A 14709-nucleotide genomic window follows, 5' to 3' on the forward strand; every position below is an offset into this window, starting at 1 on the left:
GAGCACCCGCCAGCCTTGTTCTAACCATTGGTCTGCTTCCTTTTAAAGGTACGCAGGGAGTACAGGAAATTCTTTAGAGCAAATGCTGGAAAGAAAATCTATGAGTTTACACTTCAAAGAATTGTAAGTCAATAACTACTATGTATGTGGCTAATTAACACTATTAGATTAACCACTGAATAGTACCACCTCAATAAAAGGTGACCTTTTTAAAATACGCATAAATCATAGCTTTAAAAAGACTTTAGTAGCCTTTTGTGTCTTCTCCAAGTTCAAATAGAGCTGTGTGAGAATAGTTAGGAGTCTGTGATTGATACAGTTGATAAAATGCTTATTTTATTTGACATAGAAAACTGGGAAAATGAAATGAGGAAAAGTAGGTTCTTTCTCTGTTAAAATGCTGTAGACTCTATCTGGAGGGTGAGATTGACAGATGCGTTGCTGAGAGCGAGATGGCAGGGAGCAAATGTGGCTGCAGCTGCCTTCTGAGGTAGCCGTACAGTCAGCGAGTTCTCCTGCTTATTTGTAACATGAATGAGTAACTTCTGTGGGTCTTCTTTGACCATGTAAGGCTTTTCCAGTCAGTGCCTTGCCCACGTTAGAACCTTTGACACTTACTTGATAGAGTTGTGTCCCAGGAAGCCACATCATACATTGAGAGGACCTGTGCCAAGAGCGCATTTACCGTACCTAACCTACTGAGATCACAGTTTAGCCACATGGTCCAGTCCTGGTGGTTTGGCCAGCTGAGTCCTGTGCCCATCTGCCCTGCACCCACTGATGCACGCACACATGCCAAGTGTGGTTTCTATTGAGTACACATTGCTCTCCCACCATCATAGAGTCAGAAATCCCCAAGTTGAAATATCTCAAGTCAGGGACCGTTTTTGTTCTGTAGTATGGCTCATCCAAAACTTTCTACAACGACAAATATATTCTGTGACTTTAGATCATGACCACTATCCACATGTAGCTTACACACCACTGCGACTGAGGGACTTGCTGTTTAGAGTCCCCTATAATGCAAGTGTAAGTAGCTACGTCCTGTGAGAGGCTCCCTGCTGAGCAGAGCAGCTCTACTGTGGTGTGGGTGTTAACCCCTGATGATGGGAGTAATTGTACCTGTAGTCGTCTTTCTTGATAACTGTTTGGGGGCGCACATATCCCCTAGAAGGTATGAAAGAGTCAAAGGAGACACACAATTTTATTGACTAAAACTAATCAGTTCTTTTAACGACTGTTCTGGTTGATCACAAATGTGTATCACACTATCTTTCTGGTGTATTTTCCTCATTGAATGTTTTCTGTCAACCCCAATACAGGTGCAAAAATACTTGTTGGAAATGAAAAATAAAATGCCTTCCTTGTCACCAATAGATAAAAACTGGCCATCAAGACCTTACCTATTCTTGGATTCGACTCACAAGGAGCTAAAAAGGATCTTCCACTTGTGGAGGGTAAACTATGCGATGGTTCACTTTTTTCCGAGCTTACTCTTGGTTTAAGTGTTGGTAGGCTGCCATATAAAGTCAGATCTTAATACATCTGTCACCTTGACATGGCTTGTCTGTGGTCTCTGCCTTGGCATAGCCTCCCGCTGTACTTGGCTTTCTGTGAGAGCTCCTGGAGGAGCTGAGGCAATCCCTGATGCAGTTGGCTTGCTTTTCTTTGACCTTCCAGGTGGTTCAGGTAGTTGGGGGTTCTCTTGTTTCCCTCTCTGTCTGAGGGAACTCTGCAGGAGATAGAGATCATTACTTTTGAAGATCTTCAGACAAGGTAGTTAAATCCTACTAATTAGAATGCATTTATCTTACCAGATTTATTAAACACATACACTAATACATGTGTTAACATACACACTTCAGGCCAGAAGGCGAGCATTGCAGTCCCTCAAGGACAAAACTTCCTCTGTCCTAACTTAGGGGAAGCTGAAAAATCTGTTATATCTTGCCTTATATTTTCGTATTATGAGGTTCTTATGTGAACAGAGCTTTGGTGTATGTGGAGCTGAGGGAACTCAGGTGCAGTGGGGAACAGATACCATTGCTGATAACCTTCCTGGGGAAGTGTGGGCCTTAGTGGTGTTGCCTCTGCTTTCTTTGAGCAAGACTTTCTTTGAATAACTTAGTTATATGGAATGTTGAATATACATGGTTATCAGATGTTACAAATGAGTATTAGAAAGACTTGTGGTTATGACTAGTGGCTGTATATCCCAGACAGTTCTCTCCTGGGGTCACATGTAAGAATGACATTTTTACTGAGTAGTATGATTCATGGATGCCAAGTTCTGTTCTGTAGCAGATTTAACAGCCTCTCGATTCCTCAGGTTCCCCTTGGAGTCTGACGTGGAAGCCATCTGCAAACATAAGAGCAGAAGTTACTACTGTTAGGCAGGGCACTGCCCTGTCTCTGCTTACCCTTTCCTCCTGTGGGTGGAAGCTGGGAGAGATCTGTTCACTCCTGAAGGGAGCCTTATCCTTGAGAGAGCACCCATCATGCCCTCATTTCTTCCTACAGTAATTTCAGCGGAGGCACTACCCCACCTGTCATCCAGTTCCTTGAAAAATCTGTCCCGGCTCCTCTGGTCAGCCCTGTCCTCCTGCATTTTATCCTCAGAGTCAGAGTTGAGGGGTTCCCAGGTTCCCTTGCACAGTATAAAGTGGTAGTGGAGGGAATTTATGCGTTGGTTTTTCGGAGTGGAGAGATGGCTCAGCATATAAGAGCATTGACTGATCTTCCAGAGGACTCACGTTCAACCACATAACAGCTCACAACTGTCTGTAACTCCCGTTCCAGGGGATCCAGCACCCTCACACATACATGCAGGCAAACACCAATGCACATGAAATGAAAATCAACTTAAAAAGAGGCATCAGTTTTCACACCGTCCATAGCATACTTGTAGATCATAAATGCAGTTTAGTGGAGGACTACTATCATAGGTCTGTGCTTGTTTGTTTCTGAGACAGGGGTCTCACTCAGGCTGACCTCACATTTGGTGTGTGGCCCAGGCAGGCCTTGAACTCATAGTTTCTGCCTTAGCCTCTGGGATTAGTGCTGGGATTCAATTGTCCCCAGACATGTCCCTCCACTACCAGCCTTTAAAAATGAAAATAGTAGGATTAAAAGGTTAAGAGTGCACACTTCCAGGTCAGAGGGTTGTGTAGATCTGCATGGGATTGCTGTGTTGTGCCATACAGTGCTGTTTCCTGTGAGGCTGTGTTCAGGAGTGACAGCCTCAGGTGTGGAGGGCCTTAGGGATTTACATTGTAGCAAAATGAATATAGACTTCCTGGGCGCAGGCCACTCAGGTTCTCTTATATTTTGAGGAACCATCCCAGATTCTGCAATACAAATGGTTCCTAACATTGTCTTAACGGATTTAATCCCAGAACTTGGGAGGCAGAGGTGGGCAGATTTCTGTGAGTTCAAAGCCAGCGGGGGGATATCAGGACAGCCATGGCTCTGCAGCAAGACCCTTTCCAGCCGCGCAAAACAAACCAAAAAAGCAAGTACGAATTTGTTTGTGTAAATGGTTCTTTGTGTGTGTTTTCTCTTGTGTCTCACAGTGTAAAAAATACAGGGATCAATTCACAGACCAGCAGAAACTCATTTATGAAGAGAAGCTGGAGGCCAGCGAACTCTTCAAAGACAAGAAGGCTTTATATCCTTCTAGGTACGTACATAGAGTTGTGCCTGCTCAGGAATGCCAGTGCTTTATTAATTGTTTCCTCAAATATGGCCGCATCTTTTCTAATGGACTTTAATTCTAGTAATGGATGACTGATGCTTAGTTTTGTGAATGACTTCAGAGGCCATCGCCTATAAGTGCACCTGACCCCTGGGCAGCAGCTTCCGTGCAAGGCGGAAGGATTACAGTCGTTGGTTTTGATCTGTTGACCTTAGCTTAAATCATTTAGTAAATAGGATGTCATGCAAAATGATTGTTAATGGAGGACCCTGTCTTCAAGGCTCTTTTTGCATTGAACAGTAGTCACTGTTGGGATCTTTCTGCCAATATCAAGTCAGATCAGAAGCTCATTTGTAAGGTCAGTGCCTGAGGCGGACAGTTCATTATCCCTGCTTGTTACGTAAGCATGGGCCCATGCTGTCCTTAGGTTGCTAAATGGCTGGTCATAACCTCAGTGGCCTGTTCAGAAGTTCAGTTCGGCTTTTTTGGACACTATGTACTCAAGAAAGGAATAAACACGCTGCAAATTTAGCAAGTCCGGTCCTTGACAAAGGACTTGGTATGTGCAAGGATTACCCGGCATCCTACATTCATCTGTCCCGTACATTCCTGTTCCATCTGGTCTTTACAAACAAGTAGGTTATGTAGTTTAACACCAGTATCTTTAGTGACTTGTAGCTTTGCCTAAAGAAAGATCTAAAAATAAAAATCATATTTCGTGAGCATTTATCATTTCTATCCGTATACACATTTGAAAAGTCTACTTTTAAGGGGATTAAATGAGCAGAGTTGCCAGGCCCTTGGGGTTTGGGTATCTTGAATTATAGTTCTTTCTTTTAGCTTTTTGAATGCTTAAGTCAAACACAGTGACTAAATCCTAAATCCTCTAACGTGCCTACTCTGTGCAGACGAAGCCAATGGCAAAGCTGTGTGCTTTCTTCAGAAGCTGATCTTTATACACCCCCAAATCAGACAGCAGACTTCTTAAACACTTCCCATAGAAGACTCCAAATATAGGGGGCGGGGGAGCGTATAGAATATATCACTAAGGAAACAGACTAAAATTAGGCTCTTGGCACTTTTTATTATTAAGAACATGATTAACTGTGAACACACAGTTAACTTCAAACCAAATCCTTTCTGAGGAGTTATGTCAGTTTTCGGAGAAGGTGCCCACTCACTTCACCCGTGGGAGATAGGGACGAATTTGCCTCCCCATGCTGTGAAGCAGCATTGCCTGGGGTTTCAGCCTCTAACGTCCTGGGAACTGCAAAGAGCTGACCACCCACACTACAAGCATTTCAAGTCGCCCATGCTCAGTTTCCAGAAAGGAACTCAAAAAACGAAGTTGTAAATCCCAAGGGCCCGCAATCTTTTTCTTGGTGCCTTTTTAACAGTGCCCTGAGGGAGTCACAGGGCGTCCTAGGAGACTGCATTTAAGTGACCTCTCAGCAGAAGCAAATGGCTCTGGATCTGCCTGAGCGCCTGTCACTTCCAGGCACATCCTACTGAGGTGGCCATGAGCCTCCAGAGTTCTGTGGGAAAATCAAGTACAAGATGGGGGGGGAGGGGTTAATGTGAGTGTCAAGCCCTATCCCTCCTTCCCAAAAAGGTTATTGACTTTCTTCCCCTCTGTAAGAAAATGACATTTGTCTTTGAAGCAGAAGGTGGTGATGATGTTGGCCTTTCTCGTTGGCTTGCACTGTTTCCGTGTGTTGGTGCACACTGTGTGGGCAGCTGTCAGCTTTCTGTTACAGATGAGAGTGCCCTTTCCTGCTCACAAAGCCACATGCTTGACTCCGCCTGTGGCAGAGTGATGTGCTCCACTGGCAGCGTCAGAATCTTTTTCACCTAAGGTTAAGGCTTCATTTCTAACTTACGTCTAATACAGTGCCTGTGCAACATGTAAATACACTGAAGTCACGTTCGTGAAGTTTTTAAACTGTTTTTAAGATGACCTGACTTATCTCCTTCTGTCACTGGGTGTCTCTGCTTGAAACCATTTCTAAGGTGCAAGAGTTTTTATCTCCTTTAGTGTTGGTCAGCCATTCCAAGGAGCTTACTTGGAAATCAACAAGAACCCAAAATATAAGAAACTCAAAGATGCCATTGAAGAGAAGATCATTATTGCTGAGGTTGTGAACAAAATCAACCGGGCTAATGGGAAGGTAAAAATGCTAACCCCCCTGTGTGGCCTGAAGAGTCCTGCTCTTGTTTCTGAATTAAACAATTTGCATTTCTCATTCTAGTAAACTGTGGAGGAATCGCTCCGTACCTTTAAATGTAAACTTCTGTCCTCTGAATTTCTTACAAATTGAAAATATGAGAGCATGAGAGATGTGTGAGAGATGGCTTAGTGGATGAAAAGCAGCCGCGCCGGAAGGATAGCAACCTGGGTTAAAATCCCAAGCCTCAGCCTAAGAGTCAGGGCTGTGGTGTGGCTGCTTATACCACCACACTGGAGGGTGGGTCCTGGGGGCTTGTTGTCTCGACAGCGTGACTGAAACAGAGGTCCCAGTTCACTGAGAGACTCTCTCAAGGGAATAAGTGGAGGAAGACAGAATATACCCAGTATCCTCCTCTGACCTTCACATGTGTGTCCCTGTGGACACGCAGCCTCACACATGTTCGTGTGCATGCATTGCAGACATACATATGCACACATACCTAAAAAGTTTTAAGACTTCATTATGTGTGTCTTAGTTTACATAGGTGTGCTTGCTGAAAGGCAGCAGAATAACGTACACATTTCTAGAAATAACTAAAGGTTTACACTTGTGGGCCATTTTGGAGTGTTTTGGGCCATTGGTCCATACTTTTCTCTCTCTCTCTCTTTCTCTGGTTTCAGAGTACATCTCGGATTTTCCTCTTAACAAACAATAACCTTCTCCTTGCTGACCAAAAGTCTGGGCAGATCAAGTCCGAGGTCCCCCTGGTGGATGTGACTAAGGTCTCCATGAGTTCACAGAATGATGGTTTCTTTGCAGTCCACCTCAAGGAGGTAAGCTTCGCTCGGTGACTTGACAGATAGGCTTCCTCACGCGTCTGCCTGACTAGGCCTGCCACTCACACTCTCACACTCCTACTGACTTGTAAAGTTTGGCTCTATTCGCCCACATCTAAAATCCCAGGCCTTCTTTTCCAGTAATTGAATTACACTTTTATCACATTGCTCACTTGACTTCTGAAAATAATGGATGAAAATATATAGAAATTATGTCTTTCTGGTCTTTCTTCTGTATGACAATTTGCAGATGTCATCTTTCTTGTCCGTTGTTAACTGGTGGTTTATCGAAGGCTACAATTAAAGTAGAACATTGTGCTCTGGTTTTTTTCTTAACCTGCATATTTACTGGCTTACATTGAAAGGTTAAAATGTTTGACTGGAACCAGGCTATTTCTAACTCTTTATTAATCTCATCTTTGGAATCGTATCTACTTCATAGCACTGATAGAAGGCTTTATGCACAATATGCACAAATGCTTAACAGAATGATTGTCATGTAGTTGTCCGTGCTAAATAAATGATAGCATCTATCAGTGTCTATATAGAAAAGGCTTGCTTACCTTAGCCTGGCAACCCCACTATAGCTCTAAGTCTAAATGGAAACCAAATCATACAACAGCTGCTCTCAGCCCCTTACACACAAAACCAGCTTGGGAGCTGGGTGAGCATCTGCCACTCAGGCTGTGGCCTTGTCTGTTCACAGAAGAATTCTATTGGATCCAGGTTCCCTAGCGGTTCCTGTGCTGCAGCCGAAGTTAGGATTCCCTGGGTATTTGAAATATTTTTGTTGTTACTTCTATTTTTTAAAAAAATTGATTGATTTTTAAATTATTTTTTGTTTACGGTTATTTATTGTGTGTATATTGATAGGAGTCAGAGGACAACTTGTGGGAAGTCAGTTTTCTCTTTCCATCACGGCAGTCCCAGGGATCAAACCCTGGCTGTCAGGCTTTGTGGCAAGAGCTACCCACTGAGCCATCTCACTGGTCCCTATTGTTGCTTTTTTTAAAAAAAAAAAACGAAATCCCTGAATGGTTTGGAACGTTATGCTTCGAGAATGAGTTAAGTTGGGTTGTTGGGGTTGGGGATTTGGCTCAGTGGTAGATCGCTTGCCTAGCAAGCGCAAGGCCCTGGGTTCGGTCCCCAGCTCCGAAAAAAAGAAAAAAGAAAAAAAAAAAAAAAAGAAGTTGGGTTGTTGCTCTTCAAAACTGATTGTGCAACCCCACCACAAAGGTATCGGTGTGGCTTCTCATCCAGGGGGTCTGCAGCAGACGCAGCTCTCTAGCAAACAGACTTGTGTCGGAGTACCAGTCTGTCCTTACTGCTCATCTGGGAGGATGTGCTCCCGTGTCTCAGGACCTGCAAACCTTTCCATCCTCCTTCTAACCCTTGTCTTGTCTTTGCAGGGTTCAGAAGCAGCTAGTAAAGGTGACTTTCTCTTCAGCAGTGACCACCTGATTGAAATGGCAACCAAGCTGTATCGCACGACTCTTAGCCAAACTAAACAGAAGCTCAATATCGAGATTTCCGATGAGTACGTCCACGTTTTGTGTAGTACACTTTTGGACTTTCAGCTCTACTGTTGCAATTTGGTTCTCTAGTCTCATCTAACTGTTTTAGGTGGCAGAGTATGGCTGATGAAGGATACACCCTAGGTGACACTGACCAAAGCCGAGGATCAGTGCTTTATACTTTAGTAGCAAGACAGACATATAAAAGAAAAAGAATCAGCAGGTGACATGGTTTGGGCTTGTAGAAAAGTAAAAGAAAGCAAAGGTAGGGTATTATTTTGACAGAGAGACTGGGGAGACTTCTCAACTATAAATTGGCTGAGAGAGCAACCCAGACAGCAATGCAGGAAGATGCTGTACAGCACAGACAGGCAGTAGATCCGAAGAGAAGAGCATTCTACAGCAGAGAGACTGTGGGAGAAGATGCCAGAGAGAAAAGTGCAGTCCAGTTATGCAGAGCTTGGTGAAACGTAGAGTTGAGCTCCTGCTGAGAATGATGAAAAGACCATGAGGGGATTTGAGCACGGCCGTGGCCTTACCTGGTTTTAAAGGATACAGTGTGGGCAGCTACCTCTAGTGAGAGGCTAGGGTAGAACAGAGGGGCTGACTAGGGCAAGGCGATGTTGCTTAACCTAGGGTGTGAGCAGAAGATAGGAGTGGTCAGATCCTGAGTGTGATGGGAGGAAAGATGGGGGAGGTGTGAGTAGGTTGCCTCTTGGGGCCCAGCTATGTCGCTGTGTGTATGGCTGCTGAGGAAAGGCTTTATGAGCAGCAGGAGTGGTTCTGAGTCAGGGACTAACCTTCATTTCATATTTTGATAATTGGAGTTGTAGAAAAGGTATATCACACTGAAAGAGTTTGTAAGTAGTGCTAAGACTGGTGTAAATGTGATATTTACTCCCTTTTAAAATTTTTGCATCCACATTTTAATTTTGGATACTAATGTCCCAAGAAGATTTTCTTTTTTAATTAAGAATTTTCCAAGGCAAGACTGTTGACACCTACCTGCTTATACTCGTGGGACAGAGGCAGAAGGACCGCTGCAAACTCAAGGTCGTTCTGATCCACCCCACCCCCTCACCACCTGGATGCAGTGGCCTTATAGTCATAGGAAGAATAGTTCACTCCGAAGTCCAGACCCTGGAAATCTCTCTTTAATATAGAATTTGTCTGAGCTTCTGAAGTCTGGTTCCTTCCTATACACACAGAGGCTATGCAGGAACAGTGTGTTTGTGTTTCTCAATTGTGGTCAACAGTAGGATCCCTCAATTGGCCGTCCCCACCTGGGAGTGCTAGTGTAATTACTCTGCCCACATTGTAGATGTCACTGGCTTTTACTAAGTAATCTTCTGAGTGATTTACAATGTGGCCATATGAAAGACAATTATTTGATACCATTATAATAACTCCTCTCCTGTTGTATTTCCTAATGGTTGGTCTGATGAAAATAGGTCAGTGGATGGAACCTCTCATATCCCCCATGGGTCCCTTCCCTAAGCCTGCAGAAGAGTTTCTAGGTAGTCTTTTTCATGCCCCTGGAATTTCCAAGCAGGCCTTAGAAATTCCCTAATGGAGCAGTTCAGACTGACACAGACTTCTCAGGGCCTGGCAGAACTGTCTCGTCCTATATTTCCAGCCCTACATAGAGCTTGACCCCAGCCCATTGCCAGATGTGTAGCACATGTGTCATGAACAGAATGCAGATCAGTGACTATGCCCTTCCTCATAGCCTTTTCAGAAGTGGAAGTGGTTGCTTTAGCAAAATGGTTTCTCTGGTCTTTGTGAATAAATTGGCTGATTCTTACCTGCTAATTGGTATGGGTGTCGAAATGAGTTGAAGTCACTCAGAGACTCCACTGTGTCAAAATTCCAAGTCCTTAAATTCCCAAACAGCCAACCCTGTGTGTAGACTGCACTTAAAGGTAACTTGCAGAATGTGAGTGCTTCAACATGAAGTTGTGACAGTAACAAACCCATGCTCCTTTTACTTTTGAAATTATGACTGCTATCAACACTGCGAAATGATACATCCATATTCTCATTGGCTGGAGAATGCTTCTCAAGTTGCTCTTCTTGAAATGGAAAGGAATAATAGTAGTTAACCTCTCCCCAGTTATCTTAAAGCTACATCCATGTAAATGACCAAGAACAGTGCAGTTCATGTATAAACTATATTTAGCTATGACTATTTCCCAAGTGAATCTTAGTCATACCCTATGAGCTCGAAGAAAGTGTAAGACTTATACAACGTTTGAATCTGTTTTAAATTTGAAAGCTTTTTTGAGGCACACAAGTGCAGTTACCTACGTAGCCAAGCGTGCACATTGGCTCACACCTTTAACCGCAGTCTTGTAACTTTAGGAGTTCAAGGCTAGCCGAATAAACACAGTGAGGTCCAGGCCATCCCAGGCTGCACAGTGAGACCTCTTTTCAAAAAGAAAAGAATAAGAATATACTGGAGACATATCCCAGAGAGGAAAATGTAGAGTCGCAGTTTTCTTCTCTGTGCTTTGAGTTGAAAAAGCAAGAACCCATTTGAAAGGTCAGTGCTGTTGTCCTTTTAAAGCAGTGAGGGGCTAGAGACCTACCTCAGTCAGAAAAGTGCTGAGAAGGACCAACCCCTGAGTTCAGTCCTCAGCACCTACGTAGAATGGCTGGGATGGTTCACACTCGTAATCCTGGTGCTGGGGAGGCGTGAATCCCTGAGCATCATCGCTCAGCCAGTTTAGCGTAACCAGGGAGTTGTGGGTTCTAGGAAGAAACATTTTCTCTAAGAGCTAGGTGGGTAGCGCCCCAACCACACCCAGGGATGAATTCTAACCAGCAACGAATGGTGGTGCCCCCACACGAGCACGCACATGGACACACACAAAAAAATAAAGCAGTGTATGAATCAGAGGCCTGTGTCACATTTCACCCCGGGACATAGTCTTTATAAAACATGGCCTTTTAACTGGGACTAATGTATACATGGAGCTGTGAATCCTTGCTCTTTCTGTGGATGTTGGTATTACCAACCGCATGCTTGTCAGATAAGTCACTTGGAAACTCACCAGTAGTGTAGGCTGTCTTTGCCCCCCACACCCAGGGGAACATGGTGAAATATCCCTGATGGCTAATTAGGATGTGAATAGATTTGTCCTCGGTAGTTCATGTGTTTGATTTGTCGAACATTTCATTTGACCCTTTTAAAGTTTTGGCCATGAAAAATGGGGGTAGGCAGATTACAGCGTGTTAGTGTGGCAGTGAGTTACTTGATGTCCCCACTGAAACGCCAAGTAACTACTGTCAGCTCATCTTACCCTGCTGGACCATGGCAAGCTTCCTTCTCTTGGAGCTAGCTGATGACCTGTGGGAGCAAAATGCAATCAGTCGTGGGGTGGAAAGAGTTAATGAGTACCTGCTACAGTCGGTGTCTGTTAGAGAAAGAGAGGGCTACTGTGCCCCCTGGCCTGCCGCCTTTCACCTTTGTGCGTGTCTGAGTGTGTTTGGTTCTCTTCTAGGTTCCTGGTACAGTTCAGACAGGACAAAGTATGTGTGAAGTTTATTCAAGGCAACCAGAAGAACGGGAACGTGCCAACCTGCAAACGGAAGAACAACAGACTTCTTGAAGTCGCTGTCCCTTAAGTGAGGCCTCCTCTCTGTTCTCACGGACTCGTTTCCTCGTAACAGTGCAATTTTACTTTGTTTCATTTGGGGCTCACTGTATGTTTCAGAATTACCAAAGGCTAGCTGAGTCCTTTCGGTAAAATTAAAAGTATTTGACTAATGAGTTTTAATTATCAGAACAGTTAATTCTTAAGTCCACATTCTGTCCTGGGCAGGATTATAGAAATTAACATGTCTGTTTCTATGGCATATGTGTCTTCTCCTTAGTTACCTAGGCTTGTGTACCGTAAACCCACATATTACCCATAAATCACTAGTACATGTCAGCATAGGAGGGAGGTTTACAATCAGTTATCAGATATTTATTGAATGCCTAATTTTTGCTGGGCAGTGTGCTGAACTTACTCGGAAACTTCTGTTTTTAAAGCTGTTGCCTTCTGGCTGATTTGTGCTGGGAAAGCAGCAGCTAAGAAGGCGGAAGAGGTTGAGGCGAATGAGGCTGCTAATGAAAGGGCACTAGCAGGGACCTGGTCGTGTGTGCACTCACTGAGAAGCAGTGGTCCTGAGGGGATTGGAGATAGGTGACTGAGTCAAACTCCTCTAGGTTTTCATATATATATATATATATATATATATATATATGAAAAAGAGATGACCAACATTTAGACATACACAGTTATTGGTTCAGATCCCCTGTAATCACCTTCTGTTAGAAAACAGAAGTTGTTTTCACTTTAGAAAAACTAAACTGAAGAAGGGCTATAGAATGCTTTGTTTTTAGTCCAGAGAAGCATGAGTAAGGACCCTAGATGTCCACAGGGTATCCACCCAGAGTCACCTAGATGTCCACAGGGTATCCACCCAGAGTCACATAGATGTCCACAGGGTATCCACCCAGACTGGCCTAGATGTCCTCAGTGTATCCACCCAGAGTGGCCTAGATGTCCTCAGTGTATCCACCCAGAGTCACATAGATGTCCACATTGTATCCACCCAGAGTCACCTAGATGTCCTCAGTGTATCCACCCAGAGTGGCCTAGATGTCCTCAGTGTATCCACCCAGAGTGGCCTAGATGTCCTCAATGTATCCACCCAGTGTGGCCTAGATGTCCTCAGTGTATCTACCCAGAGTCAGTAGCTTTTGAAACTGCATGATAAAAAGGCTGAGAGCCATTCCGACTGGCAGATCTTCTCTTTGATGTGCAATAAAACATCCAAGATCACTTTTGAAAGTTTTATTTATAATATGCATTTTTGTATGAGAGAGCTGATTGGTATAAGGTGTGTATTTTAGTCAAAGATCAAAATTTAACGTTAGAATTAGTTTTCAGGGTTTTTTTTTTCTTCAAAATTTACAATAAGGATTCATTTTGGAAACCACATTTTAAACTCTGGAATTAAATTTTTTCTTATTTGGGAGGATAATGTATATACATTGGGATTATGTTAAATAATAAAATTGTTCTAATTTGATGCCATTTGCTGGATCGCAACTGTATTTTTGTATCTCAAGCTATTTTCATGTTAGTGTCAAAGTAACATGTCACAGAAAGGTTTTCCACTCATATATTATATGGTCTCTGTGTTAACAGGTTTCCACTAATCTTTTTGTACCAGTATCAGTTGATGAAAAAGTTCTCTGGGGATTTTCTTTTGATTTTTGTACTTAAAAAAAAAATTCTGATAAAGAAATTCTCAGAAGTCTTTGTGTTTCTTGGTGCAGGAAGAGGATATAATAATTTTTTACAGTCCCTAAAGTTGGTAAATTCATAATTCCTGCTATAGGTAAATGGAAACTTAGGACTAATCACTGATATTTTGAAAGCATATACTTAACAGTTAACTAAATATACTTACAACATTCAAAACCCTGGTCAGTACGAAAGGCTACCAACTGTCCATTTGCCAAACCACCATCTGTCTGCTCAGTTTCCAAAAGTTAGCCTTTCAGTTGCTTCTGTGTTGTGTAATACACTTGCTTCAAAGGAGGGTGTGTGATTCTGTCTTCTACTCAGTCGTCAGAGGCCAAGCTCATGTGTACATGGGCCTGTTGTTCTTGTCTTCTCCTAGCAGGGAGACAGTTCTTTTATATAGAGGACAACAGCATTGTGAACAGGATTTGAAATCCTATCTACAGGGGAACTAGGGGAATGTTTTGCCTATGCCTTCCGTCACATTGCTCTATCAGGTTCTTTTGGTCACAGGACTCGCTCTGTATGAACTGTGCCTTTACATGGTAGAAAAACCTTGCTTCCTTGCATATGAAGGTGGAGAGTCCCCAGTAACCTCAGTCCATGGGAAGATAGAAGTGACTGATGAGAGCAAATGTTCAAAAAATTTTCAATTTAGAGTACTAACCCCTTGGGGGATTAGACTGCTTCTCAAAGGAACCCCAACTCTGAGAACCACCGAGGAAATACCGGAGTCACCTGTATCAATATACAACTTCCTATGTTTTAAAAACCTTCTTCCGGCAAGTGTAGTAGTACGCATCTTTAATTCTAGTACTTTGAGGTAGAGGCCACTGGGTCTCTGTGAGTGTGAGGCCAGCAATGAGGCCCTGTTTCAAAATTAAAAACCTACTGTCTGTGTAGTGGTTGGCATGTCACTGTCCCTGGGCCCTTAGGGAATGTCACTGATCCCTGCATTAAAGAGAGGAAAGTAAAGAGTGGTGGGACTCAAATTCTGAGACACCCTGGCTAGGCCACATAGCCCCAGCTTGTTCCTAAGCACCACTCAGAAGTTTCTTCAGCCCTCAAGTGCCTCCTGGGAGTTACTAATAGATGTCGTGCTGGGAAAACAGATAATAGGTTCCCAAGGCATGGTTGCTAGTATGGGTAATGTCCTAATGGAGTTACTCTGGACAAATGGCTGCCAAGCACTGTGAG

General features: G+C 43.5%; 1 protein-coding gene across 1 annotated transcript in view; it reads left to right on the forward strand.

Moving 5' to 3' along the window:
- Myo1b (myosin IB) overlaps positions 1-13513 on the forward strand; it is a 164962-nt gene extending 151449 nt beyond the window's left edge. The window contains exons 25-31 of the mRNA XM_032901091.1: positions 49-123; positions 1323-1457; positions 3573-3679; positions 5730-5862; positions 6543-6695; positions 8108-8235; positions 11716-13513. Coding sequence (XP_032756982.1) covers positions 49-123; positions 1323-1457; positions 3573-3679; positions 5730-5862; positions 6543-6695; positions 8108-8235; positions 11716-11839 — 855 coding nt within the window. The 3' untranslated portion in view covers positions 11840-13513. The remainder of the gene's footprint in view (positions 1-48; positions 124-1322; positions 1458-3572; positions 3680-5729; positions 5863-6542; positions 6696-8107; positions 8236-11715) is intronic.
- Positions 13514-14709: the final 1196 nt, after the last annotated feature.

The sequence above is a fragment of the Rattus rattus genome, chromosome 4, assembly GCF_011064425.1.
Source record: "Rattus rattus isolate New Zealand chromosome 4, Rrattus_CSIRO_v1, whole genome shotgun sequence".
Lineage (NCBI taxonomy): Eukaryota > Metazoa > Chordata > Mammalia > Rodentia > Muridae > Rattus > Rattus rattus.